This window comes from Phoca vitulina, unplaced genomic scaffold (genome assembly GCF_004348235.1).
Source record: "Phoca vitulina isolate PV1807 unplaced genomic scaffold, GSC_HSeal_1.0 scaffold36, whole genome shotgun sequence".
NCBI lineage: Eukaryota > Metazoa > Chordata > Mammalia > Carnivora > Phocidae > Phoca > Phoca vitulina.
Window position 1 is genome coordinate 12,849,285 of NW_022589739.1, and position 26,039 is coordinate 12,875,323.

At 57.7% G+C, this 26,039-nt stretch overlaps 1 protein-coding gene across 2 annotated transcripts in view; it reads right to left on the reverse strand.

The window, feature by feature from the left end:
• Positions 1–283: 283 nt before the first annotated feature.
• Positions 284–26,039, reverse strand: part of PDE2A (phosphodiesterase 2A) — a 91,150-nt gene continuing 65,394 nt past the window's right edge. For both annotated transcript variants that reach the window (XM_032426928.1, XM_032426929.1), the window contains 27 exons: positions 20,977–21,086; positions 20,086–20,141; positions 14,829–14,888; positions 14,058–14,211; positions 13,806–13,858; positions 13,537–13,611; positions 13,388–13,429; positions 12,764–12,832; positions 12,401–12,531; positions 9,593–9,704; positions 9,115–9,154; positions 8,912–8,975; positions 8,408–8,480; positions 8,102–8,279; positions 7,733–7,845; positions 7,001–7,078; positions 6,032–6,154; positions 5,461–5,531; positions 5,057–5,179; positions 4,620–4,707; positions 4,317–4,364; positions 3,214–3,288; positions 2,977–3,076; positions 2,611–2,723; positions 2,189–2,227; positions 1,948–2,054; positions 284–1,670 (listed from right to left, as the gene is read on the reverse strand). In XM_032426928.1, the coding sequence (XP_032282819.1) occupies positions 1,460–1,670; positions 1,948–2,054; positions 2,189–2,227; positions 2,611–2,723; positions 2,977–3,076; positions 3,214–3,288; positions 4,317–4,364; positions 4,620–4,707; positions 5,057–5,179; positions 5,461–5,531; positions 6,032–6,154; positions 7,001–7,078; positions 7,733–7,845; positions 8,102–8,279; positions 8,408–8,480; positions 8,912–8,975; positions 9,115–9,154; positions 9,593–9,704; positions 12,401–12,531; positions 12,764–12,832; positions 13,388–13,429; positions 13,537–13,611; positions 13,806–13,858; positions 14,058–14,211; positions 14,829–14,888; positions 20,086–20,141; positions 20,977–21,086 (2,506 nt within the window). In that variant the 3' untranslated portion in view covers positions 284–1,459. The remainder of the gene's footprint in view (positions 1,671–1,947; positions 2,055–2,188; positions 2,228–2,610; positions 2,724–2,976; positions 3,077–3,213; positions 3,289–4,316; positions 4,365–4,619; positions 4,708–5,056; positions 5,180–5,460; positions 5,532–6,031; positions 6,155–7,000; positions 7,079–7,732; positions 7,846–8,101; positions 8,280–8,407; positions 8,481–8,911; positions 8,976–9,114; positions 9,155–9,592; positions 9,705–12,400; positions 12,532–12,763; positions 12,833–13,387; positions 13,430–13,536; positions 13,612–13,805; positions 13,859–14,057; positions 14,212–14,828; positions 14,889–20,085; positions 20,142–20,976; positions 21,087–26,039) is intronic.

Below are 26,039 nucleotides of genomic sequence, written 5' to 3' on the forward strand. Positions count from 1 at the left end.
CCTCAATTCTTTCTTTCCAGTCCACAATCTCTGCCAGCCAACATGTCCTCTCACTGCTCCATGCCCAGGCCTCCTCATCCGCCATCCACCTCTAAGACCCTACAGTCTAGTAGAGGACTGGTCCAGGGGTACCCTGACAGGTCTGTGACTCTCCTAGAAGAGGAGCTAGGCACAAGGGGTGGGGGCTCCGGTAGCCAAGGAGTTCTAAAGAGCATTTTCTGGCCCCAATTCTGTTTCCCCCATCTCCGTGCACAATATCTGGAAATAGCCCCATGGGAGAGGGTTGGTAGAAAGAAATAGATTTATTCTCATGTACAAAGCGGTCAGCCCACGGGACCATATACAACAGTTGCACAGAGTCCTAGAAAAACGCATCTCTCTAAAGGCAACTCAGAATAGGTAAGGCAGGTGGCCCCCCTCCCCCCACCCCACAACACATACAGAACAACACAGAGGAGGGAGAAGCCAGCAGCCGGGCTGACCCAAGGGGCCCGGCCCTATGGGGGTCTTCCAAGCCCCAGGGCACGGGTAGATATGGCCTTGAAGAAGATAGGAGCCCTGCTAGGGCTGAGGCAGCCCTCTCTGACTGCAGGGATGGGGAAGGGACTTGGGCTAAGGGGGGGGGGACACTCAGGGGACCCCTGAAGGACTCAGGGTCGGCTCTCTGCCCTAGGGTGGCAGGGACATTCCACAGCTTCTCCTGGGACTCCACAGAGCCAATGGGACTTTGATCTAAAAGGGGTCTTAGAAAATGAATTGTCTCATCCAAATAGGGGGAGTCACTTGCCCAGGGTCACACAGCCAGGAGGAAGCATTATTAACTCAACTGGAGCCTGTTTCCAGCCCTGGGATCCTTCTGCCCACCATTCCCATCCTGCTTTCTTCCTGAGCCCCCTCTGCCCAGAGCACTGAGCCGGCCCTCTGGCAGCTTTTGTGTGGGGCCCGGGCAGCTTCCCAGGTTCCAATGCCCACCATTAAGTATAGTGGCGATCCTAAGGGGCACCTTCGGTCTCATGGCTATTTCTAGTCATCCAGCAGAGCTAACGACTGTTTCTAAGAGCCACTCTCTGCTCACTGAGACGTCCCATCTCCTCCTTGCAGGAGGACCCTGGAAGAGGGAAGAGGGCCAGATCTGGTGGAGCAGGAACGTGGCCCAGGAGAAACCATCCAGGCTGCCTCAGAAGAAAGAGTGGCTGCGGAGGACTTGCCAAGATGTGGTCAGGGGTGCAGAGCAGGGCCACTGCTCCTCAGTCGCCCCTGTGCTCTCGGAGGACAAATGACAAAGTCTTGGTGAGGCTGGAAGTCTTGCTTCCATTATACAGACAAGAAAGCTGAGGCCCGGGAAGGTCGGTGCTTGCCCAGGGTGGCACGGTAAGTCCTGGATTAGAACCTAGGACCTGTGGTCCAGTGGAGGGCTGTGAGGAGGAGGCCTGGGCAGGGAAGGGTCCCGGGGAGGGGCTCATTCAGCATCAAGGCTGCAACAGCCGTTGACGGGGGCCCTAGTGCCATCCAGCTCAGGCACCTCGTACTCCTCGTCCAGGAAGTCCAGCGAGTTGTTGCTCGGGAGGCCGCGGATGGTGAACTTGTGAGACACCTTGGTCCAGTGCTCACGGTTAGAGGCCACGCGTTCGTACAGCTCTGCTGCCTTGGGGAACAGGTCCTGCAGCAGCCTGGGGGTGCAAGGGTGCAGGGATAGGGTCAGAAGTCAGACTGTGAGTAGCAAGGGAGATTTGGGCTACACTGCAAGTAGAACTTGCACCCGAGTGTGAGGCATAGGACTGGACACTCAAGGAGAGCATGAAGTGAAGGCCCCATTTATGGGCCAGAGGGAGACAGCTGGGCCCAGAGGCCGCCGGGTGGGTCAGCGGGAGCTGGGCAGGCCAGCCCAGCACCTGTGTCTGCCGCAGCCAGCCCCATCCCCCCAGCAGGCTCCCCGAGCTCTCTCACTTGTAGATGGGCATTGCGATGTGCTCCATAAAGCTGATCTGCAGCTCGGGGATATAGGCCTTCTCCCGGTCCATCATCTCCATCGGCCTGTTGCCCATGGCCTTCTCCTGCAGGCGCAAGTTGTCAGGCCTGGCCCCTTCTCCCTCCATCAGGCACCAGGATGAAACTAACCCAGGCCTTCCCAGCCCCAGGCCAGGGACCCTCCCCGCAACCTGGACGGCCGAGGTCACTCCCCACGTACCAAGTCTCCCTGGGAGAAGAACTCTTTGTAGATCAGCTCCTGAAAGGCCAACACTCTGGTCATACTCTGTGCATGGGATCCGTCCACCTGAGCTCCTCTACAGCTCATTCCCAAGATGGCAAACTGAGGCATCCCTCAGCGCCACCTCAGGCCCAGTTTGGCCGGGGGATGGCCCCAGATGGGAAGGAGCAGCTGGGTTCCGGCCCCCCTTCCACCAGCCACTGACATGCTGTGTGACACCCGGTGAGTCCATGCCCCTCTCTGAGTCTCCCCATCTGTCGCCCTGACGTGGTCTAGGTTTCTGTCTCCCCAGAACTGAGCCAGGCTGAGCTCGGCCCAGAGAGGGTGTTTGGGCTGCAGGAGCCGCACAGGACTGGGCCGGCTGTGAAGCCTGCACCTCCTCGGGGAGGGGCAGCACTTACTGCGATCTTCCTGGTAGTCTTCCAGCCCTTGGTCTGGTCAGAGAGGTCACAGGAGGTCATAAGGAGGCAGAGGAGGAGGCTACGGTGCTGCTTGTTGGTTCGGTCATAACCCACTGTTGGGGAGAGGGTGGGGTCAAGGACCCAGTCCCCTCTCTCTGAGGGCAAGGCCCCCAGGGCCCACCCTACGTGCATGGTCCAGGAAATCCAGCACCCTGGATGGGAGCCAGAGGGCTGGTGCTGGATCTGCCTGGGTCTGATGGCTCCATGCTGGAGGGGGTGGGTCTAAACACCTGGGGCTGCTCTCTAGGCACATCACCCTCTTGGTGCTCCTTCCCCAACCCTGAGGCCGGGGTTAAAAGCAGGCACCTTCAGCCATCTTCTGGAGGTCTTTGAAGATGCGGAGGTGATGGGCCAGGTCGGTGGCCAAGATGATGTCCCGCATCAGGTCCAGCATACGCTGATAGTCCTGGGCCAGGGTGAGGGGAGAGGGGGGGAATGTCAAGACCTCCTGCCAGACACTCCCACCCACTCCCTCAGCTCCTTCTCCTGCCTCAGGCCAGCTCTGGGCTCCCACTCCTTCACCCCCACCCCTGGCCCCGTCACCTTCCGGGAGAAGTGGTCGAAGATGTTGCAACCGTGGGTGTTGAGGATGGCGATGGCTTGAGCGAAGTGGTGTCTCTGTCGGGGGAGAGGAAAGATGGAGGCCTAGCAGGGACGGGGGACGCTGCTCACTGCTGACCCCAAGAGAGGGAGCAGACCTGGTACAGCCCCAGCCCCCCAAGGTGAGCAGAGCAGGCAGACACAGGGAGTCTGGGGACCTGGTTCCCTTTCTGGGCTCTGTTTTGGCTCTCTGTGTGACCCTGGGCAAGTCCTTGCAGGCCCTGAGCCTCAGATCCCTCAGCTGTCACAGGGAGGGACACAACCAGGCAAGCTCTGAGAGCCTCTCAAACTGGAATCATTCTGAAATGATCCCTCGGAGTCCTAGACACTAATTCATGCAGCAAACATTTGTTTGCTGACAAAGAAAGGCAGTGATGAGGTGAGGGCAAGGCCCCTGTCTCCAGATGCTGATGGGCTGTCACTAGGAGGAGGAGCAGGCTTAGCCCAGGGCACAGAGGGCAGAAGCAGGGCTGTCCTGGGAGGGAGTGAGCCCCTCATCTCCCGGGGGCATGCAAACAGGGGCAGTCTCCAGTGGGGTGTTATGGGGGGCAGCGTGGGGCAAGGTGACCTTGCAAGTTTGGCTTCTACTCTGTGCCAAGCCCCGTGCCAAGCGCAGGGAATTCAGAGATGTCTCAGATTTTGTCCCTGCCCCAAGGAGCTTCGCTCTGGGGGTGGACAGACCCAATCCAAACAACCTAAGGCAAAATTGGGAGTGATGGCCAGAGCAATCCTAGGCCTGGTGGGGTGGGGGTTGCACAGGGCATTCCCAGATACACAAAGAGAAACATGCTAAATACAAGTCCTCCCTGTGCAGACCTGGGCTCGGGCAAAACCTGCAGGCTGACTCACACCCCCATCCACACCGGCACCCCTCCAAGCCCATCCAGCAAAAGGAGCCAGACATGTCCTGGGGGGCTGGCTACAGCCCTCAGGGCCTGTCTGGAGAACGGGGCTTGGGAAAGGGAGGAGCTGGATCACAGTAACTATGTAAGCCACCAGCCTTAAGAGGATGGTGGGTACAGGGCTATTGGGTGGAATGGTGGTACCTCCATGACAGAGCCTTCGGAGCTGTAGAGCGCAGCGAGCACCGATTTCTGGAAAAGCCGGGGAAGTCTCCATCACTCCTCCCATCAGATGTAAGTGCCTGCCATATTAGGCTAGGCATTGCCCTGTCCTCCCTGCCCCTCACCACTCTCCCATCTTAGAGCCCATGCAAGGCCTCGGCGAGCCTCCTCCCAGCTCTAAACCAGCTCCTGGTCTCACCAGCTCCCACCTCTCCTCAGGCTGGAGGGGTGAGACTCCCAGATGCCCCCAGGAGGGTGCCCACTATGAGGAGGGCAGAGTCTCACCGAGGCCACCTGGAAGGAGTTGTTTGTGCCTCTGTGGTCCAGGTCATGACACATGCAGGAAATAAACAAGGCGAAGATCTCGATGTCCCTGGTTGTGAGGCAGATAGGAGAGGGAGATCAGCCCCCTCCCACACATCCAGAGGAAGAATGGCTGCATGAGATGTCCAGGAGCCACCCGACAGGAGCTCAGGACACCTGGGTCCCTTTCCTGGGAAGCAGCCCTGGTTTGGAGTTCGACAGGCTCACTGCTCCAGGGGTATGTGACTGTGAGCAAGTCCCACCCAGAAAATGGGGCTATGCAACCTTCCTCACGAGACTGTTAAGAGGGTCCCAGGAGGCGATGCATGTCGAGGGCCTGCCACACTGGAGGTACCTCCCTATCCCAAAGAAGGGGACTCTAGCAGCTGCCAGACTGGGCGGCCAGTGCAGCCACTCACTCGAGGTAGTTGGAGAGCTCCAGATTCTTGTAGAGCAGGTAGCAGAAGTGGGAGACAGAAAAGGCATGCATCCAGTTGTGGTAGGGGGGATCCCGGTAGCCCTTCTTCACCATCAAGCAGAACCTGAGGGGAGGAGAGAGGGCAGTAGAGGGGCCTCAGGCTCTCCTCCTCCAGGAAGCCCTTCAGGCTCTGCCTTGCCCCGTTCCTTTCCTTTACTCGTGGTCCCAGAGTCTGGGAATTGCCTCTCACTCAGGGATCTGCCCCACTCCCACAGATCGGGCCACTCCCAGTCATCCACAGAGACCCCTGTCCGGAGCGCTGGGGCAATGGATGTGAGAATGGAGGACAGAGGGAGGCAAAGCCCAGGGCTGCCTGCACGTGGAGGGGAGGGCTGGGGTGCGCACCGGGCCAGAGTTGGGCAGTCAATTTTGTAGTTGTTGATGAAATTCATGTCCTGCAGCATGCTCAGAATGGCCTGGAGAGAGCAGAAGGGAGGGATCAGTGGGACTGTCAGTTCTGCCTTGGCCCTTGAAGCCTCCAAAATTTTGGAATCTTAGAACTTTAGATCTAAACCAGAGAACCATAAAAAACAAAACCAAAAACCTAGAGAACCATGAAATGGTAGCGCCAAGCGTTCTCAGTGCCATGAATTTTCAGAAACAGGATCTAAGGACTCTTGGAACCTAGCTCACACGAAATCTTAGAAACCCAGGGAGGAGGTGCCAACCCTGAGGCCACACGCCCTGGACACTGTTGGCTCTGGAGCAGCCCTTGGCAATCATCCAGTCCAGCCCTGAGCCCTGGGCAGGCCGTGGGGCCCATGCTGGCAGACCACACGCCCGCTCCATCCCTGAGGGAGGCTCTCTAGCCTTTGGTGATGACTGTCTTGCCAGGAAGTTCCTATCCACATCTAACTTAAACCTCTGGCTGTATACCCTCTGCCTCTTGCAGTCAAATGGGGGAGGGCCAGCTCACCATGGAAGTGTCATCCTCGGGCAGAGAGCGAGGGGTGTAGGTGAAATTGGCAAAGTTGGAGTCAATGGCGGCCACAGGCTGGATTCCGTCATGGAGGAGTTTGGTGTATTCATCATCAGAGACCTAGAGGGAACCAACCAGGGTGTTAGAAGATGGCCTCCACCTCTATCCAGTGTCCTCACCCCCAAAATCCCACAGTGGGAGGGGGTACCCCCACCCAGAATGCACCCTCACTGGGCAAGAGATCACTGCTGTCCAGCCCACCTACTGTGCCTCCTTGCCTGTGAGAACCCCCATCTGTAACAGTCTATCCTTAGCAAAGACAGAGAACACCCCTTCATGAGCCCCCCCAAACAACGTCAGCCTTTCACAGACACTAACTCAAGGGTTCCTTCTTTTGGGGGGGGGACCTCCCAGAGTCTAACCTCAATCCTTCCGACCACAGCTTTGACTCTACCCACAAGTCTAGGACCCTTTGATTTGGACACAGGTGAGAGGAAAATGACCACCACACACTCAGAACTAAAGCCCGGGACCATTTTTCTGAACCAGAGTCTGGGAATGAGACAGAGTATCAGCAGACTGCGGAGGACTGCAGGACCACTGTACCTAGGGGAGCTGGGGGAAGGACCCTCAGTGAGCTTCCTAGCCTTCAGTAATTTTCAAGATGGGAGTTCTCCCCGGATGTGGGGAACACCCGGCTGAACCAAGTTGTTCCCTGGGCTGGGTCCTGCTGCCAGCCTTGGGGCTGAACCAGAAACTGCTTGGGAGAGGCTGCCTTGAAGGAGAGCAGGAGACAGGAGGCCAGGCATCGCTCTGGGTCTATCTTCTTATCTTCAAGAGAGGGCAATCAGAAAACCCAGGCTCGTCCTGGGCCCCCGAGGAATTGGGAGGCAGAGAAGCAACAGGTGGGCTGCGGGGGACCCTGGGATCCTGAGAAGGAGGACAGAAGCTCCGTGCAGGCCTCACCTTCATGTGGTACATCATCATCTCATTGGCTAGGTGGCTGCGATACTGGGCCTCATTCACTTTCTTGTATAGGAGGGACTAGGGGAGAGAGGGAAAGATGGGGCTCAAGCAAGATGTGAAATGAAATCCCAGAATGCCCAGGAAGGGGATAAAGGGGTTAGATAGAACCTCCCTTCCTGTCCCATGCTGGCCCTAGTCCGAGCCTTCAAGCTCCAGCCCAGACTAGGGAGCCTCCTCCAATCTTCACCCAGACCTCCCTCCCCTTGCTCCTCCTCCTCCCCAGATCCTCTTGGCATTTGATCTGGCACTTTGAATCCCCTCCTGAGCCTGCCCCAGTCTTTAGTCATGGAGCCTGAGTCCCATAGCAGGGAAAGAGAAGCAAGGCAGTGGGAGACCCTCAGGAACCTAAAGGTTGGATTCCGCGAGTCAGAGCTGCCAATTCTGGACAATGAGACCCAACGTTTCCCAAAAAGAAGCTAACCGGGGCTTGGGTTGAGGTTCCTTTGGGAAGAGGGTGGGCAATAATGACAACTGGCATTTTCCCTGATCCTAGGAGGCTAATGGGACAAGATAGAAATAGTATCCCCAATTTTCAGATGGGAAACTGAGGCCAGAGGTGACCAGTAGGTACGGCAGCAGGAACAGCTCTGAGTCATGGACCCATCTGGACAGAGTCAATGTGGAGAGGAGAACATAGAGTCCTGCGCCGGCCCCACCCCTGTCCCCACTCACATGGGCTATGCTGATGCCACAGTAGATGGAGAAGGCTGTCGCCAAGTCCTCGTCGAACTTGCTGAACCATGGTCCATTAATCTTGTTCACCAGCTCGGCCACACCGATGACCTCTGGGGACCGGAGAGGGGCTAGGACCGGCCGGTGGATGTGTCCGGCGGCGTCTGCCCTCCCAGGGTGTCCTCAAGGGACGTCCCGGCCAGGGTCATCCCGGCGGCCTTTCTGCTGCCGGACGCTAGGGCGGGGTGGGGACGGGGGGGGGGGGGGGGAGAGGAATCGCCGACCCTCCGCTCGGCTCCGCCCCATCCTGCTCAGGCCCCGCCCCCGGCCCGGCCCGCCCCCCTTCCCGGAGCCGCCCGGAGCTCGCACCCTTGTTCTCGTTCTTGATGGGGAAGCAGAGGATGTTGCGCGTGCGGAAGCCGGTGCTGTCGTCCACGCCGCGGTAGAAAAGCGGGTGCGCGTACGCGTCCGGGATGTTCAGGATCTGGCCGGTGGTTGCCACGTGGCCCGCAATGCCCTGGTCAGCCGGGATGCGGATCTCGTAGCTCTGCCAGGGCGGTGTTGGAGTAGGGAGGAAGTCAGCGGCCGGCCACAGAGCGGACCATCGACTGTCCCGCCTGCTCCCCGGCCCCCAGGACTACGGCCACACACGCCCTCCGCGCGTCCGGGCCTCACCTCGTCATCCACCACACCCCCGTCGAACACCTTGGCCACCAGCTCATTCTGATCCAGCAGGAACACGGAGCAGCTGTGGGGAGACAGCCTTGGTCCACAGGGCCCTGTCACTCCTCTCCGACCACCCCCACTTCTCACGACTTAGGGCAAAGCCCAGATTTCTGAAGGCTGGAAGGAGTGCTCCGTTATGAGACGCTCCGGAGGGCCGGCTGACTCCAGACATTAATTCATTCCAGTGATTTTTTTTTCCCCCTTGTAGCGCCTACTGTGTGCCAGGCACTGTGTTAGGACCCACTGGGGACCCACGGACAGCAAAGCGAGCCCCACCTCTGCTGTCATTTGACGTTACTAGTGAGGGACACAGGCATGAAATAAAGGATCACACAAAACATGACAGGGTCCCTCAAGAAGGCAGTGGAGGGGGAAATAGAGGGAAAAGGAAAAAGGGGACGAGGACTGAGGACTGGGGCCTCTCTCGTGCCACCCTGAGGTAGATTCGCTTACATCTCAGCATTGCTGAGGTTTCTGGCCTCTGTGATGATCTCCTGGAGCAGGACAGAGACATCATCTGTGGGTGGGACAAGCGTGGAGGGCAGTGGTGAGACCTGGCTAGAGTGCCCAGCCCAAGCCCTCTCTCCTCTCCTCCCCAAAACGCCCGCCGCCTCTCCCACCCCACAGCCAGGCACGGAGGAGGACAGTTCACTCACCCAGGTGAGTGAAGAGGTTCTTTGCCACTTGGAGAAGAGCCTGGAATGGGGAGAATGAAGATCATAGAGGTTGGTGTTGCAGAGGTGTCACCCTCTCCAGCCCTCTGCCTCCAACTGGGGACTGGCAGGGACTAATTATGTCATTTGGCTACCAAGTGAAGGAGTGGGAAGTATAGCCCCAGGGAAGGAGCACGGTAATCCTGAGCCCCAGATGCTCCTTCACCTCGGGCTCCCGCGGCCCAGACGTTGCTGTAGTACCCGAGTTGAACACTAGAGGACGATCGCACACAGTGCCTGCTGCCCGCGGCGCTGGCCAGAGGAACCACGGACCTCGGCTTTCAGGAGCCGCCAGGGCACTAGGTAGCTGACTTCCCGCCATCAGTCCAGAAAGACAGGGCCTTTTCCATTATGGGTGACGCTCTGGGGCTGAGAGCCGGGTGACTCCGTCTCCAAGAGAGGCTCAGAGTAGGTGACTCACCTGGCACTCACACTTGAGCTTTTGCTCCTTCTGGAAGGCCAGGGTGCTGGTGAGCACCGTGCTCGTGTAGTGGAAGCAGTGCTGGATCACGCGCTCATCCTGGTCCGTGAACCTGGGGCAGGGGGCAGGGGTCACTGGAGAGGCAGTGGGCAGCACACTTGCCTTCCTGTTTCTGCTTGTTTCCATTTCCCCGGGAAGTCCACTCAGAGACGCATCAGCTAACCAGCACTCCCCTCTGCCGGGGCTGCTCGCAGACTGGGGGCTTTCTGAGAGGAAGGCTCTAATCCCCCTCGGACCAAAATGTGTTTTCCTCCTCGAACTATTGTTTCTTGAAGCCAGAGCTATGTCCGCTTCCACTGACTTCAGATTTATCCAGACTGAGCCTGGGTCTCCTCCCTCAGACTAGAGACTTGCCTGGGCCAGAGCTAGGTATTGTCCTGCTCTTCCCCAGGGGCCACCAGCCTCAGGGAGGGGCAGTGGTACTACCCTGTCTTGTCGAGCTCCTGCCACTGGCCTACTCTTCCCAACTCTGCAGGCCCGGCTTTGGTGCTGCCGTAAATCCTAACGTGGTTGTGAGGAGGAGCCATCTTACTCATAGAGCCCCATCTCATCTGACAAGATAGCCCCCAGTTTTGCTGAGGTCGTTCAATCTGGCCACTGAATGACTTGTCACCAGGGAGTTTTGTGAGGCTGGATGGACCAAGCTGGGGCAGGATCTGTGCTAGGGACGTGGGTTAGCCTCTCCAAGTGGGGGTCTTGGGAGTGAGGGGGAGGAGTACGCCTCTGAGATCTTGACCTTCTCTTGGCCCCCAGATTTCCATGCCTAGGCTTCTCCCCATTTTATGGCTGGTCTCAGTGCTCCCCTGCCAGGGTATCCCCCTCTCATGCTGGCTGCCTGATGCTTTGGGTCTAGATCCCTATCCCCACCACCCTGTGTCCATCTCCCCAGCTTCCCTAGCATGGCATGTGAGGCCTCTCAGTCTGGTCCCACTCACCTCTGTTCCCTCATCTATGGGTGTCTCTCATACTAAGCCAGACTGAGATCCTCATCATTCTGAGAAAACCTCAGGCTCTTCCACACCTTCACACTTTTCCCCACACTGTTCACCCTGCCTAGAATACCTTTCCCACCCTCCTCCCTCTTGGCCCTGAAAATAAACTTCAAGTCTTGAAGGCAGGGACCATGACTGTGTCACCCAGTGCAGAGCTGGTGCCAGAGAGATAGATGGGAGGTGTTTGCTAAGTGTTTTAACTCTACATCTGCCCTGGTCACCAGCCCCCTCACACTCCCAGGTCAAGGGACCCTGGAGTCCCTGTTCTCTGGGCTCCAGGCAGCTTGTCTGCCGTCACTGCTCTGAGCTGAACCCCACCTTGGCGCATGCACTCATTCAGCACTCACTCCCTGAAATATGTGGGACCCAGAGATGGCTACAAAGCTGTCACCAAGCCCCATTTCATTTCCCTTCTGATGCCACCTCTCCTCCAGGTCTAGGGCCATCTCAGAGCCCAGTCCCCCAGCCAGCAGCCAGAGGTCACAGCCCCTGCTGAACCCCCTCCCTCTGCACTCCCCTCCCGAGGGTTCTTTCCGAGGCCACCTGACCAGTGCAGGGCTGGACACAGTAGGGGCCAACGTGTGCTTACTGAATGGTGCAAATGCTCCCACCACTAGGATGCCAAGCACAGATGACCCAGATCCCACATCCTCTCTGCCTCAGCAGGTTCTGCTTCACCCCCATCTTCATTTCCCCAGGCCTAGCCACCTGCCTACAGAGCTCTGTGCTGGCAGGTCCTGCTACTCAGGCCTACGACTCCCAGATCTCTGCCTCACCCCTGTAGACACTGTGCCCGGGCTTCTGACACCTCTATCATCCCAACATCCCCAGTCTCCACTTTCTGCAGGACCTCCAGGCCCTCAAGCCTAGTCTGCTTGCTTGAGCCCCAGGGGCCCAGCATTTTGTCAGCATCTCAGCATCCCGGAGTCAGGACTGCCCCCTCACCTGCCTGTTCCCGCCTCCCTGCACGACTCAGGCACACCGCTAGAGCAGCCGGACCAAGTGCGGTATTCACAGACTGAGCCTGCCCCCGGGCCAGTCCTCTAGTGTTCACTCAACTCATCTCCATACTCAACCCACTGTGGCAGGCCGCTCCTGCCAAGTAGTGAGTTGGAGTAGGACGCGAAATCTATCTACGATATCACTTCTAGACCCCAAACCCGACCTCATTTCTTGAGAATTGCTTCCTAAGCCTCTTTACCTGACTCTGCCTTGCCCATCCCTCTGTTTCCTATGATTCCTATAGCTGCCCTGTCAGTGTCTCTAAAGTTCCTCAGCTTAGCCCAGCCCCCCAACCTCTTCCCTTTAGCCCCTGTCCACAGTGGCAGTGATGCCCTGTGGGTCCCAGAGAGTTCATCCATCCCAGGGCTCAGCACCCCTCCGTCAGGCAGTTCCCAGCAGAAGTGCCAAAAGAGGGTGATGGCAAGTAGGGAAAAGGCCAGTACTCTAAGAGTGCATAATCCAAGCTGGAGGAAGTGGGCAAAGAGAAGCGGAACTCACTTGGACCTCAACATGACTTTAAATAAGCCAAAGAGGGTGATGGAGAGTCACCAATGACCTGTGTCTCAGTCAGCAGCAGCTGCAAGGGTCTAGCACCTTCATAATCCCCTAGTTTCTTGCATCAACAAACCAATTGGCCCACCGCTGCCGGGACAGTATCCTCTGCCTGGTGCCCTTCCCTCACTGGCACCCCGGAAGAGCCCTGCCCAGCCTCTCAGCTCCACCTCCTGATCCACGTCACCCCACCAAGACTCACAAGCCTCCTCCGAGCTTGTTGAAGGCGCAGGCCAAGGCCACCACCTGGTCAGTGGCCCGGCTGATGACAGGGACGCAGAGCATGGCCTGCAGCTCACAGCCCAACATGCTCTGGAGCTGTTGCACATCGTCCTGCAAAAGGGAGGTGTGTCAGGTGGGGCGGAGGGAGGGAGCGGGCTTCTGTCGCCCAGCCCTCCACCACACTCTGCAACAGGTGGCTCTAAGGGGCTCCTGTGGGATGGGAAACACTATACACGGCGGGGTGGCTTGGGAGAAAGTCCCTGGGGCTTGTCTCCCCCATTCCCAGGCTGCCTTCTCCCAGAAACTCTATCCCTGTGCCTTGTCCAGCCAGGCCATGGCTTACAGAGGTGAGATCTTTCAGCTGGATAGACTTCTTATCTTCCACCACGTGGCCCAGGCGTCCTGTCGTCAACTGGGGAGCGAGGAGAGGCTGAGTCAGGGCTTAGCTTTCTCCAAGGTCCGGGGACCTCAGACTCAACCTCCCTCCCGAGTCTGGAAATTTCAGCAACTTCTTTAGCAAGTCCAAACGGTGGATAAAGTCAACACTGGAGCGGGGGCTGGGCAGGGGTGGAAGGTGGGGTGGAGGGAAGGTCTGCTCTTGACCAGAATCTCCTTTGGATGACATTAGGGTCTTCGCTAATTAGAAGAGAGAAAAGCAAACTCCAAAGATTCTCATTGATCTCAACAGATTCTAAGAGAGCCAGATCCAGAAATATTGCAACAGAAGTGAACTGGTCCCAAGTAAGCCTTTCTATAGATTGTAAGAAATCTCTCCTAATGGATCCTGTTCATGAGAGGCTGTGATCTCTCACAACATTTCTAAATAGATTCCAAGATCCAGATAATTCCATCAGATTCCAAGAGATTCTAGCAGAGACCCCAGTCTCTCTGGGCAGATCCCTGGAGCACCTAGCTGGCCCTAACTGCTCCCACAGACTCCAACACCAAGGATGGATGGAGGACTCACCGGAAAGCTGGTTTCCTCCTCCAGCACTTTATCTCCAATGACCTGACGGGCAGAGCGGCGGGACCGGTTAAAGGATGGGCAAGGCCGGTCCCCTCGGAGACCTGGGGTCCCCGCCCCCGCTCCGCCCCGCAGTGCACCTGGGCCCTCACCTTACAGGAAAGCTGGAGATTGTCCTCGGACACCAGCAGGAGGCAGCAGCGAGATGCCTGGGTCTCCTGCTGCAGCTGAGAGGCGGGGACAAAGAGATGGGCTGACCGCGGGTCTGGGGCCACCCCCACTCCCCACCCTCTCACCTCTCCGAGGCTCCTCATGTATAAGGAGGGGAGGGGGGCGGGGCGCCGGAATCTGAATGAAAAGGGGGGCTCACGGGGCCCTAGGGCCCTGGAGGAACACCTCGGGGAGAGGCACGGGCACTCACGTATTGGAGGACCTTGAGCTGCAGGGAAGAGGCGTCCAGGTCGTAGAGTTCCCCTGCAGTGGCGAGGCGCGGGTCAGACAGAAGGCTCATAGACTTCCCCAAGGGTGCTCCACCTGCCGGCCCGGCCCATAGACCTCCCTTCCATTTGCCATCCGGCTCCCCCAATCCTGGGTGCGCCCCACCCCTTAGGCGCGTCCCTTCCAGGTTAGATCCTGTCCCTGCCCCGGGGCCCCGGCCGGGCGGGGTCCTCACCGCACAGCTGCAGGATCTTCCGGTCCTGGTCTGTGTACGCGACGCCGCCCTTCTGGTCTCCCGCCGCCCCCGCGAGGGGGTTCTGGACCGCTTCGGAGGCCGCGCCGGGCCCCCGCTGCTGCAGGGCCTGCACCCTCCGCAGGGCCACCAGGGTCTGGGGCAAGCCGAGCGGTCAGCGAGTCACTCGTCCCACCTGTACGGCGCTCGCCGCCTCGGGACCCTCGCCTTTCTCAAACCATTCCCTCGTCCTGCGGTGCCCCTCGCCCCACCCCCGTCCCAAACAATTCAGCCCTTAGCGCTCCACCCGCCTGTGGGCTCCCACTGCCCCAGGAGCGTCCTTCGGTCCTTGAACAACTAAGGACACGGTTTGTCTCCCCCGCTAGCCCCCAGGCTCTTACTAGACGGGGCAGGGTCAGATTTCTTTGTGTCTCTAGCACTCAGGGGAGTTGTAAGTCCTTGTTAAAGTCACAAAATCATAAGATCTCAGGAAAGAGCCTCAATATCATTAAGTACATAGTCCTTCCTAAGTATTGACAAGGTATTTGACTTGCCTGATCTCACTGTACCATACACAGGTCAGTGCTATCCTTATCCTCCTTTTCAGATGGGAAACTGAGGCTCAGAGAGGTTAAGTGACTTGCTCAAGGTCACATAGCCCAAAGATGGTGGACTGGAACCCAGGTCTGTCCAGCTCCCTGGCCAGATCATCTTCCCACCTGTTGTGAAGAGGGTCTTCAGCCCGCATCTTACCATGGCCCTACCCCCACTCACATGCTTCTCCACCGCCTGCAGGCTCCACTCTTCACTGTCACTCAGCTGGCCACAGTGCACCTGAAGGAGTATGAGAGGGGGACCAGCTGTGACGTCCCCTAGCCTCCTGTCCCATGCCCAGCACACACCTGTCCCCACTGACACATACACACTCCAGTCTGCGGGCCTCAATGATAAGCCTGTCCTGACCAAGGAGACGGCTCCAGGGAAAATCCCTTCCTCCAGGAAGCCTTCTAGGGCTAATCCAAAGAAATAGAAGTTTTCTGATCTCTGCCTTTTCAGACACTGTCCCATCAACAGCACAATCAAGGTGTCTAGTGAGGGAAGGGGGGTGACCTTGGACCCTTTTCCATCTCCCAGCCCGTGGAGCCCTTAGGCCCTGATTATGGAATCAGTGGTATTAGCCTCAGCCTCCAGCTCCATCATTTCAGACTTGGGGTTTGAGCTGCCCCTGAGTCTGCAGTAAGGGAAAAGGTTCAACATTTATGATGCATCTGCTGTGCCTAAAGAACTTGGGAGAAAGGATGGGTGAATGAATGAATGGAGTGATAAAGTGCTTGCCTTACGTGTATGTGATTCTCACCAGCCCAGAAGGCAAGCTTCCACCCTGAGCATGGTTCAAGGCCCGGAAAGGTTGCATTGCCTTGCTCGTGGTCACACAGCAGAAAGTGGCAGAGTCCAGGACAGCACCAACCACTCCCAACCCTTGTCTGCCCCATACCTTCTCCTCTCCGGACCTACTTTCAGCCCTCCCACCCCCCAACCTCCATCATCCTGTCCCTCTCCAATGTCCCTGTGTCAATCACAAGGAATACCCTTAGCCCATCTTCTATACTTTGTGAAGGCTCTTCCCCCACCCCTGCTTGGGCGCTTGGTAAGAAAAATGAGAGAGAGAGGGTGGGGGGTGGCAGTCTGGGATCCCACTGCAGGCCCTGTCAGCCAGGCTCCCGACCTGCGTCACCAGCTTCCTGTGCCTACTCAGAGCTGCTCACCACCTGCAGGGCTCCCCACAGTGCCTGCACTGGGGTCCCTCCTTCATCCTTCCTTCCCCACGCAGCAGCCCCCGCCCGCCTCTGCTCTAGGTCCCCTGCCTGGGGCAGATGGAGAGGAGGAGCCCAGCAGGTTCTCGGAAAGCTCACAGTCTGGCTGGGGCGGGATGGAGTGGGGGATGCAATTGGTGGGGTGCAGAACCTCATACCTGAGGAAGTAGGAGAGGACAGACTGTGTGGGTGGGAACCTAAGGACTGTGGGGGCTCCGAGGGGGAGGGCATTGGGGAGGCTTCAAGAACTGGCACTGAAGTATGGGGAGGACACGAGGAGCCTGAAGAGAGGGGACGCTGCAGGCAGGGTTGTCCTGGCAGGGCTGGCTAGGAGGTGGCATGGGGATAGGAGGACCAGGGCAGGGGTAGGATCCACGGTGCCACAGGGGGAAGGACCTTGAGTGCAAGGCGAATGAATTGGACTTTAGCTTCATTGTACTGGGGATCCATGGCAGACTTTAGCATCTATGGACCAAAGATGGTGTTGAAGGTTAAGCTCTGGACGAAGTGCCCCCATCTAGGACTCCCACAGGACAGGGAGTTGAAAGAGGCTGGGGGCATGGTTCATTTGTGTATGGCTTACATAAACATGTTGGTATTTTACTGTTAGTAGATGGGGGAGGTTATCCTTCTTGTTCCTTCCACCTGGACCCATCTCTCAGGAGAAGGGAAGATCGGGACCCCTCTAGGGCTGTGGGGACAACCAGTTCCTGGGTTGGCAATACCGCCTGGTGCCAACAGAGAGCTGGGAGACTGACTGAGAGCTTCAGAAGGCTGGAGACAGGCAAGTCCTCCCGTACCCACTGGGCCCCATCCCACCCCAGCGCGAGCTCCTGGGCTGCCTCAGCCCATCCCCAGCCAGCTTGTGCACAAGCCCACATACACTCTCCTGAAAACCCTCAGCACCCGCCCATACACTCACTTTCCCATGGAGTTACTCAGGCGTGTGAGCACACAGAGTATAGTTCTAGACTCAAAGACATCCACACACCCACACTCACAGCATATACACCATCCATGTGTGCACATTCATACCTGTACACAGGATACTTGGATTCACATATCCAAGAGCCATGCACACACTCCTGCCCCCCATATGCAAACATACAATCACCAGCACTCACACATGGCTTTTTGCTCGCCACAGGAACACACACCTACTCTTGCTAATCAGGGAGTGTGTCTGGGGCCCAGTGGGAACACTCAGTAGTTCAGTAGTGGGCACTGGGGCTGCAGAGAGGGTTGAAAGCCCAGCACAGCCCTCACACCCCTCACCCTCACCAAGTTCAACATGGCTAATTGCATGAACACCTCATCCTCATGTAAGGAGCTGGTGTGGCTGGCAGAACCAGAGGGAGGAATGGGCACAAATCATGCATCAAATGCCAGAGACTAGGGGCCGCCCACTCCTGGGACTTACCATCCCAGAACTGAAGAATAGAGCTAAAGACTCTTTGCACACGAAGAATCTGCAATCAAGGCACCTTGAGCAGCAAGCTGCAGACGCCCAGCCCGCAGCCACGCAGCCCTGCACCTGGCCCGCATAGTCCTCAGAGAGCAGTCCACTGACCATGCGTCCATCAGGCCCCAATAGTCCTTGCAGGGCTCCCTGTTTCCTTGCCAGCATTTTCTATCATCTGCAATTCTATCCTCATTTGGCTCACTTGTTTGATGTCTGTCTCCCGACCACTCCAGACTGCATGATCTGTGAAGGCAGGGGTCAGTCCCTGCTCCGTTTGGAGCACCTAGCACACCATGCCTTGTGATGCCCAAGAAACAGGTCTTCGATTGATGGATGGGTGGGAGGATGGATGGACAGATGGAAGGATGGATAAATGGATACCGAGAACAGAGACTCAGAGAAAGGAATGGGGCTTGTTGAGATTAGAGCTAGTGAGTCAGCCCTCCCCAAATATCTGCCCTGTGGCACCCCCTTTACCCTTTGTACCCTCTGCCTTTAGGATCTGGTTGCAGCTAGGAGGTCAGGGGCTGCCTGCACTGCCTCTGGAAGCATGTGAGATCCAGCAGGACACAGGATCTATCAGATGTGTATGCATGCGGAGAGGGGTGTCCTGGGGAAGTGCATTTCTACCTGAGGCACAGGCTTGGAGGAGAGGCAGGCTGTGAATAAGTACATTTCAAGAGCTCTTAAAAAAAGAAGAAGAAGAAGAACTGCCCCAGGTCTTTGAGGAGGTGGGCAGCTAGTTGTCGAGACCCTCTCCTGGCAGCCAGAGCCCCAGGTGGCATCTTGCTCAGCAGCGTGCACCCCACACCTCAGCCTCACCAGGATCACTCTTCTTCCAACCACCTTCTCCCCACCCTGCCTTGGCTCATGCTGTTTACTCTGCCTAGAATATCCTTTTCCTTCGCTGCCTGTCGACCTCCTACCTATACCCCAAAGCCCCACTCAAATGCTGCCTCCACGATGAGGCACCCCTCGGGGCTCCAGCCTCTGCCGCCAGAGCACCTGCTAGCAGCATTTATTTCATTTGGCCACTGGTAGTCTGAGGTTGTGCCTGCTTTCCCCCAGATGGAGCTTCTAGAAGGCACAAATGGGTCTCACTCCTCTCTCTGCCCCAGCACCCAGATGGATGGGTGCCCAGAGCAGGGTTTTGCCAGAGTGCGCTAAATTTAAGTAACGTCAGCCCCCTCCCCCTCGGCAGCACACAACACACATACACACACAGGCCTTTGTCCCTGCAGGTGAAGGCGGAAGCCTGGACCCCTGGCCCAACCTGAGCCAAGGTGAGCGGTCATGGCAGATATCCTCGTGTCCGCAAGATGAACAAACTCCAAAAGTCCTCCTACTCTTGCCAGAGTTGCTTCTCTTCTGACCTGGCCCTCACTGCCCCGCCACAGGAAATCCTTCTCAGGAACCTGGCACCCCCAGACTCTCCTCCCTCAACGGAGGTGGGCAACCGAGTTACCACCTCCCACTGCCCACCTCTGCACATTGCCCCTAGCCCTGCTCCTCTTCCAAGCCACCAGCTCTGGCACAGATTGGGACCAAAAGAGGGAGGGAAGCGGCGCTGAGAACTCTGTGCCAACAGCAGATCCGTCCCCTGCGGGAACAGAAGCTGGGGGTGGGGGAGCAGCTTGCAGGAGAAACCAGGGGGCCGCCGGCTCCCTCAGTCAGGCAGATGGGGCGCCGGGGAGACCAAGCCAAGCACTCCTTCCTTCCTCTCCTCTCCCTTCCTCTCCCCGCGGGCGCCCCCCTCCATTCCCACGGCCCTCCCTCGCCAGCAGCTCCGGAAAGGTCAGGCGCCTCCGAAACCTTTAATTCCGTTTTAATGAGCTCAGGAGGAGTCCCACGGGCGCACGAGGACCCCCTCTTCATCTGTCCGCGTCCCCAGGTCTGGGCCTTATTGAGGCTGTGGCTGCCTCGGTGAAGCCGACCCCCAATAATGGCCATTTGGGGGCGCCAACCCTCGGTTCCTAGGACAGGACAATGATTCTGAATGCCCGCCTCTGTATGGGAGAAGGGCCTGAAAGAGCGGCTGAACCAGCCCCACTAGGCTCCGCCAAGCCCTGCCCGTGGCGCAGAAAGCCGGTGAGCTCCGCCAGGGGGCAGCAGAGGGCAGGCCCCGGCCTGGGTTCCCAGCCTGACTGCCCACCGCCCCCCACCCCCCGCCTCGTCCCAGGCAGCGCATCCCCGCCTTGCCGCTGAAGGCCCTTCCCCTCCATCACCCCCTCCAGGCAGCCCGCCCATCGGCGCCAGCCTCAGCCATGGGGCTGGATGCTTTCCCAGGCAGCCCCTCCCGGTGGGCCTCCTCTCATGCTCCTGAGCTCCAGCCACAGGAATCTGACTGGCCTTGCCACACTGTCTCTATTTGTCAGCGCCATGGCCATCCATCCTTCCTCAGGGTCTCTCGGGCCTTCTGTGGACACAGCCCCTCGGCCCCTAACCCAGCGGGGAGGATGCCAAAGAGGAAGCAAGGTCAGGGTTGCACCGATAGCTCCGATGGGGCTGAGAAGTGCAAATGGAGCTTCTACACGTCTCTGAATGGTGCTGACTGGGCCAATGACTTCGTCCTGCCCATCCAAGGTAGGGCGGAGGGCTGCGGTGTGGGAGAAGTCCAGACTCCTTCCAGACCCCCATTTCCCACACTCCAGCCCAGCCTGCTGCTCTACACACACACACACACACCCCAGACAGGCTCCATCCGCTGTTCCTCCCTTGTTCCTCTCCCCGCCATCCCACCCCACACTGTTCTTACCAAGATGACGGCTGCCACAGCCCCAGCCTCCTTGTCCACCAGCGGCATGACCAGCACTGAGGGGGAGAGGGCAATGAGGTGGTCCTGCGGGGCCAACGAGGCTCAGAGATACAGAGCCAAGCCCCAGGGAGGGAGACGAAGACACAGACAGAGAGGCTGGCACAGAGACACAGAGAGACCCAGAGACCCAGAGAGACAGGGGGTCCTGAGGCAGCAACAGAACAACCACAGCAATGTCCCCTGCATGGAAGGAAGCCCCCTCACTTCACAACTCTTCTGTGAGCCCCCCACCCAGCAACCCTGAGAGGGCAGGAAGCAGGTAAGGCTGAGCACCCCTATTTTACAGATTGGGAAACTGAGGTCCAGAAAGGGGAAGTGACTTGCCCAAGATCACACAGCAAGTCAGGTCTCCTGACTCCCAGTCTTGTGCATTTTCCACATCGAGACAGAGGACAGAGACCTAGAGAGACTGAGACATGAGGCAGAGAGACATGGCGGACAGGGGGCGTGGAGAGGAAGAGAAAGAAAAACAGAGACAGTGACAGAGAGAGCATGACAACACTGCAGGCCATCTAGCAACAGACACAAGCACACTGTGGCCACTGGCCCCGGAGCCCTAGTACGTGCCAGGCCCTTAACATGCGTCATCTCATTTGCTCCTCCTCAAAACACCCCCTCAAGGTAGGTTGTCTCATCCCCATTTTACAGATCAGGAAATTGAGGCTCAGAGAGGTTAGTAGCACCTTAGAGAGAGAATTAGTTGGAGGGATTGCTGGAGACACAGGGCAAGAGAAAGAAGGAGACAGAGATGAAGACAGGGATAGAAGACAGACGTGATCTAGGGAGCAGGGGCACAGTCCCCCCTGCCCCTGCCCAGGTCCCCGCCCTTACCTTGGGTGTCAGGAGCCAGTGGAGCCACGAGCCTGGCCAAGGGCTTCCCCGGCAGGTCCGCGGGGCCCAGTCCGCTGCAGCCCAGCCGCTTCCGGGACAGCACAGCCTCTCTGAAAAGAGGATACCCTCCCACCTCTCAGTCCCTGGATCAAAAAGGAGCAGGCCCCGACCTGGGGACACCCAGCAGGCTGGACCCTGCACGTCTGCAGGGATCTAGACAATTTGACCTGCCATAGGGTGGACATGAGATAAAAGAGATGGGAACCCTGGCCCGCCATGCAGAGGGGCAGGCAGCCACAGTCTGGCCTCTGGTGCCCCTTGCAGGAACCCTGGGGCCCAGCGCAGGTCCACCAGAGCGAGTAAAGCAAGGGCTCAGAGCTAGGCTGCCTACGTTAAATCCTGCTGTGGCTACTACTCAACCTTGGGCAAGTGATCTACCTCTCTGAGCCTCCCAGGGAGAAAGAGTGTGGAGGAGAGTAGAATCCTAACCATCTCCATCCTCAGAAAGCCATTCTATATACCTGAAACTAGTATAATACTGTGTGTCAACTATAAAAAGGAAAAGGAAACATTCTAGAGCAACTTGTGGTGTTAAGCACAGGAGGACTCCAGAGGTAGCTGTCGTAACTAAAGTTTATCCTACATTCCCTATGTGCCATGCACAGTCCAAGCAACACATATAGTTTAACTCAGAATTCCCCACAATCCCATGAATTCAATATTATCATCATTTCCATTTTCAGGTGGAGGTTAAGAACCTATCCAAGGTCCCATGGCTAATAAGTGGTAGAGTCAGGATTTGAACCCAGGCAGTTGGCACCAGAGCCCACACTCTTTAACTAGTGTGCTTGAACCTTCCTAAAGACCTGAGGGGGTATGAGCTTCCAATGGGATTGGTATGAATGGGCATAGGTGTGATGGAGGGGCAGGGAGGGGAGGTGGTGTAGGAAGAATGAGTTTCTATCTGCCCTCACCACACATACTACCTACCTTTCCCCTGGCCTCTAGCTCTTCCTGCTTAATTAAGTGCCTGATTTTTCACCAACTGTCCCTCCCCGATGATTAATTGTCCTGGGTTCCTCATCCCTCATGCTGCCTCCACTTAATTGTGTTTGTAGGAACTGCCTGGCCTGATGAGAAGAGAAGCCTGGGGGGCTGGGACGCCAGTGTGTGCATGTGGGGTCACTAAGGGGAGCCAAGCAAAGGCCAGATGAGGAAAAGAGAGGGGGTTGGCCTCCAAGTCTCCGGATTGGGAGATCACAGCCTCTAGAGAAATCAAAGACAAAGAGGCTGGGCATCTTGGTAAAGGTCAGGCAGCATTCTGAACTGGATCCATTCACTCTTGGCCTCTTGATTCAGAATCTACAAGAACCAGTGGTGTCTCCTACCTTCTAGCCCTCACACCCTGGACCATGAGGCTCCACGCTGTCCAACTGTACCAAACACCCCAGGAGGGAATAGGAATCTAGGGGGGCAGGAGGGCAATGCAGCCACGTTTCCTGATGACCAAATTGCTAAAGACTGGGGCTTCCTGGAGGCAGGGGCCCGCCTTGGTGACCCTCAGCCAAACCGCCTCTTGTTGAACCCACCCAGCCACTTGGCCTCCTGTAGTCTGGTTATTGGGCAACCACAAGGTGGCGCTGGTCTCTATGCTGCTGGTCAGTAAGCTTGGCAGCTTCATCCCACTGACCCCTCACTCCCCCTTTTCCACCCTCCCACCCCCCTGGGCAGACCAGAAGCTGTCTTGGCCTCACACCCCATCCCACCCCATCTCGGGAGCCTGAGAGAGGAGTCTGCCTTCAGCCTTTCTTCTGCACAAAACTCCCTCTGTGCTCATGGCCCCATGACTCTCCAGCCCCACTCTCATGAGCTCTAGACCCCTGATACCCAAAGGCCTCCTGGAAGCCTGTCCTGGATGTCCCTGACATAGTCAAAGGCACCCAGTCCCAACCTGAACTTGTTCTCTCCACCACACAAAGAGGCACAACCACCCACCTGGTCCCTTGTAGCTTGTCCACAAACTGTCCTAGCTACCTCCCTCTTCCTCACCTCCCCCATCCAATGGGTGAATCACCTCCCATGCATCTCTCACAACTGTCTGGCATGGAATTAGTGTCGGAGAAGGCTTCCTGGAGGACACGATGCTGAGTTGGGTCCTAAAGAACATGCAGAGGTGGCGCCTGGGTGGCTCAGTTGGTTAAGCAACTGCCTTCGGCTCGGGTCATGATCCCGGGGTCCTGGGATCGAGTCCCGCATTGGGCTCCCCCTGCTCTGTGGGGAGCCTGCTTCTCCCTCTCCCTCTGTCTGCCACTCCCCCTGCTTGTGCTCTCTCTTTCTCTCTCTGTCAAATAAAAAAATAAAATCTTTAGGAAAAAAAAGAACATGCAGAGGTTATCAAGGCAGACCAGAAAGGATGTGCAAGCAGGGGGAACCGCATGTGTCGAGGCTCAGAGGAGAGAAAGAACGTGTGTCTGCTGGATGGCCTGACTGCAAGGAGGTTAGTGTGGCTGGACAGCAGGGAGCAAGGCTGAAGAGGGCCCTGAGGAGCTGGGCATGATCCTGATGGCAGTGGGAGCCTCAGGACGGACTTGAGTAGGGGAAGGTGAAGGTCACATTTGCTTTCAGCCTGATCGCTTTAGCTGCTGGGTAAAACTCTCACTGGAGAGGGAGAATCTAAGAGACTGGAAACATCCTGGCAGTGAGGGCCTCTAGTCTCAGTTGTCCCTGGACCAATGAGGAGAGGCTGGGCTGGGGCAGATCAACTTGACTGAGCCCAGATCTCTCACAGAGCACTGGGGGGCCTCCAAGGGGCCTAAACCCTCAGGAGTCCCCACACCTTGGCACCTTGCTCTGCAACCTGCCCTCCCCGGCCCGGCCACAACCCACAGTCCCAGGCAGGTCTGTGCTAGGCCATGCCCACCCCAGCCCATGCCCAAGCAAGCCCTTTTCTTCTGCTGCACCCTTCCCAGGACTGTCGTCTTCCTGGAGGTTTTAAAGACACCCACAGACTGGAAGGCCAAGGGAAATGCCCATGCTGAGTCTCCCCAACCCAGATGGGGGTGGGGGCTTTACACTCACACCCCAGTGGTTCCTCCCTCAACTTAGGACCCTCTGCCCTGCCTCATCTCCCCTCCTGACTCCTCTGTCCTCCTACCCCAGCTGCCAGGCTGATGGTGGGGGGTGAGGGACTCCACGCCCAGGGACCAGCTGTCCAGGTTGCAGGCTAATGACCCAGCCCTGGTGCCTGGGTGGTCATGGCTGCCCCAGTGACGGTGAAGACAGATGGGCACAGAGTGGGGAGAGGAACGGGCGTGGACTTTATGACGGTTCCATCCCTTTAACAATTATTTGTTTAGTGGCGAGAGTAGAGAAAAAGGCTCTCTGTTGGGAGGGTCAATGGCCTGGAAAGAGCTGAGTGCCCAGGCCCCCTTCCACTTCTATGAGCCCCTTCTTTGGTGAACACCCCCACCCCCGCCCCCCACCCCCCAGAGCCCCAATCTCGCCCTGACTTTTCATCTCTCTTGGAGACAAATTATGATTCAGGCCAGGACCTGGACCCTCCTCTCCCCTTCCCTTTCCCCTTCCCTCTCCCAGAATGTGAGACTCCAGAGAACAGACTATTCCCTGTGTCCCTGATACAAATCAGAGGAGCACACAGATTCTGCAGTGCAAGAGGACCAGGTCAGCTCTGAGGAAGAAGTTTCTCATGGTTGGGCCCTGGGACCCCCAAACGGTAGCGGAGGGACAAGCAGCTGGGCTGCTGTGGGCGGTGGTGTCCCCGTGGCAGCTGAAAGGCCCCAGACTTCGCTGCAACCAGCAGCCGGTAATGAGAGACTTCAAGATCCAGGAGACACAATAAGAGGAGGAAGGCGGCAGGGCTGGGGACTGAAATAGGCTGGGAGATTGAAGGGGCACCAGCATGAGGGAGACGAAGATTTCCCGGAAGGCCCTCCTGCAGGCAGCCTTCCAGGAGCCTCTCCCCTCCAGCCCCTGGAATTCGGAGCTTGACCAGCCCTCACACACTGCAGTGTTCCATCTTGCTGTCTCCCAGGAGCCCACAGAGGCCCAGAGCGATTCCTTGGCCTGGGGGTCGTAGCCACACCCTCCTGGGTCCCAGGTCTCCCGACTCCCAGCCCACGGTTCTTCTGGTGGAAAGACCCATCCCTGAGGGAGGCCACCACGGCCCAGACACCTTTTCTGGAAACCGGATCCTCCTTAGCGCTGGGGCAACTATGGAGCAGGCCTCCTAGAGCGCCTCCGGCTGGGCCTCAGGAGATCAGGGAAATGTGGCTGGTTGAGGTGGAGCCGCACAGGGAAGGACTCTGCTCAGGAGAAGAGGGCGTGAGCCAGCATGAGGGGGTAGGGAACCCAAAACACACCGTGGGGATGAGACTGGGCACCTGCGAGCCCACGGAGGGGAGGGGGCAGTGGCAGGAGGGGCCTCTCTATCCCCCCTGCGCTGTCTCCCCTGCCGCCCTCACACCACGCTAAGCCTGTCCTCTTCCTCCCGGGGCCTTATCTGTCTTTATGCCCCACCTCTATTCACACCTGTGCCGTTTCCCAGCCCTGCCAGCCCTCCAGGGTTTCCCGAGCGGTGCCCCCTCCACTGGGCACAGCCAGAGCCTCGGGCTCCACCTTAGCCTGAGGCAGCTCCCCCGTCTCCTGCTGGGGCCAGAATCACAGAGGTCACCGTTCGAAGGACCCTGTACCCAGCCTCACCCATTTTATACAAAAAGACTGAAGCCGGAAGGGAAGTATTTTTCTCAAGGGGTATGGCAGAGCACAGATTTCAGAAGAGAGGACGGACCTAAACCTTCACCCCTAATCCTTGCTGGCCTGAATGAGCTTTGATCTCTGTGTCCCCGGGACACGGGCTGCCTCACGCCTCTTGCCCCTTGCTAGCCTCTTCCTGGGATTTGAGCCCTGTATTCTAGCAGGTACTCACTCACCTCTCCATCTCCACTGAACTCTGGGCTAATTGCATTGGAACATTCTCTTTTAATTGCCTTTTTTTCTTCCTTATCTTTTCCAAAAGCTTTACTGAATCTGAAGGTGGGGGCGGT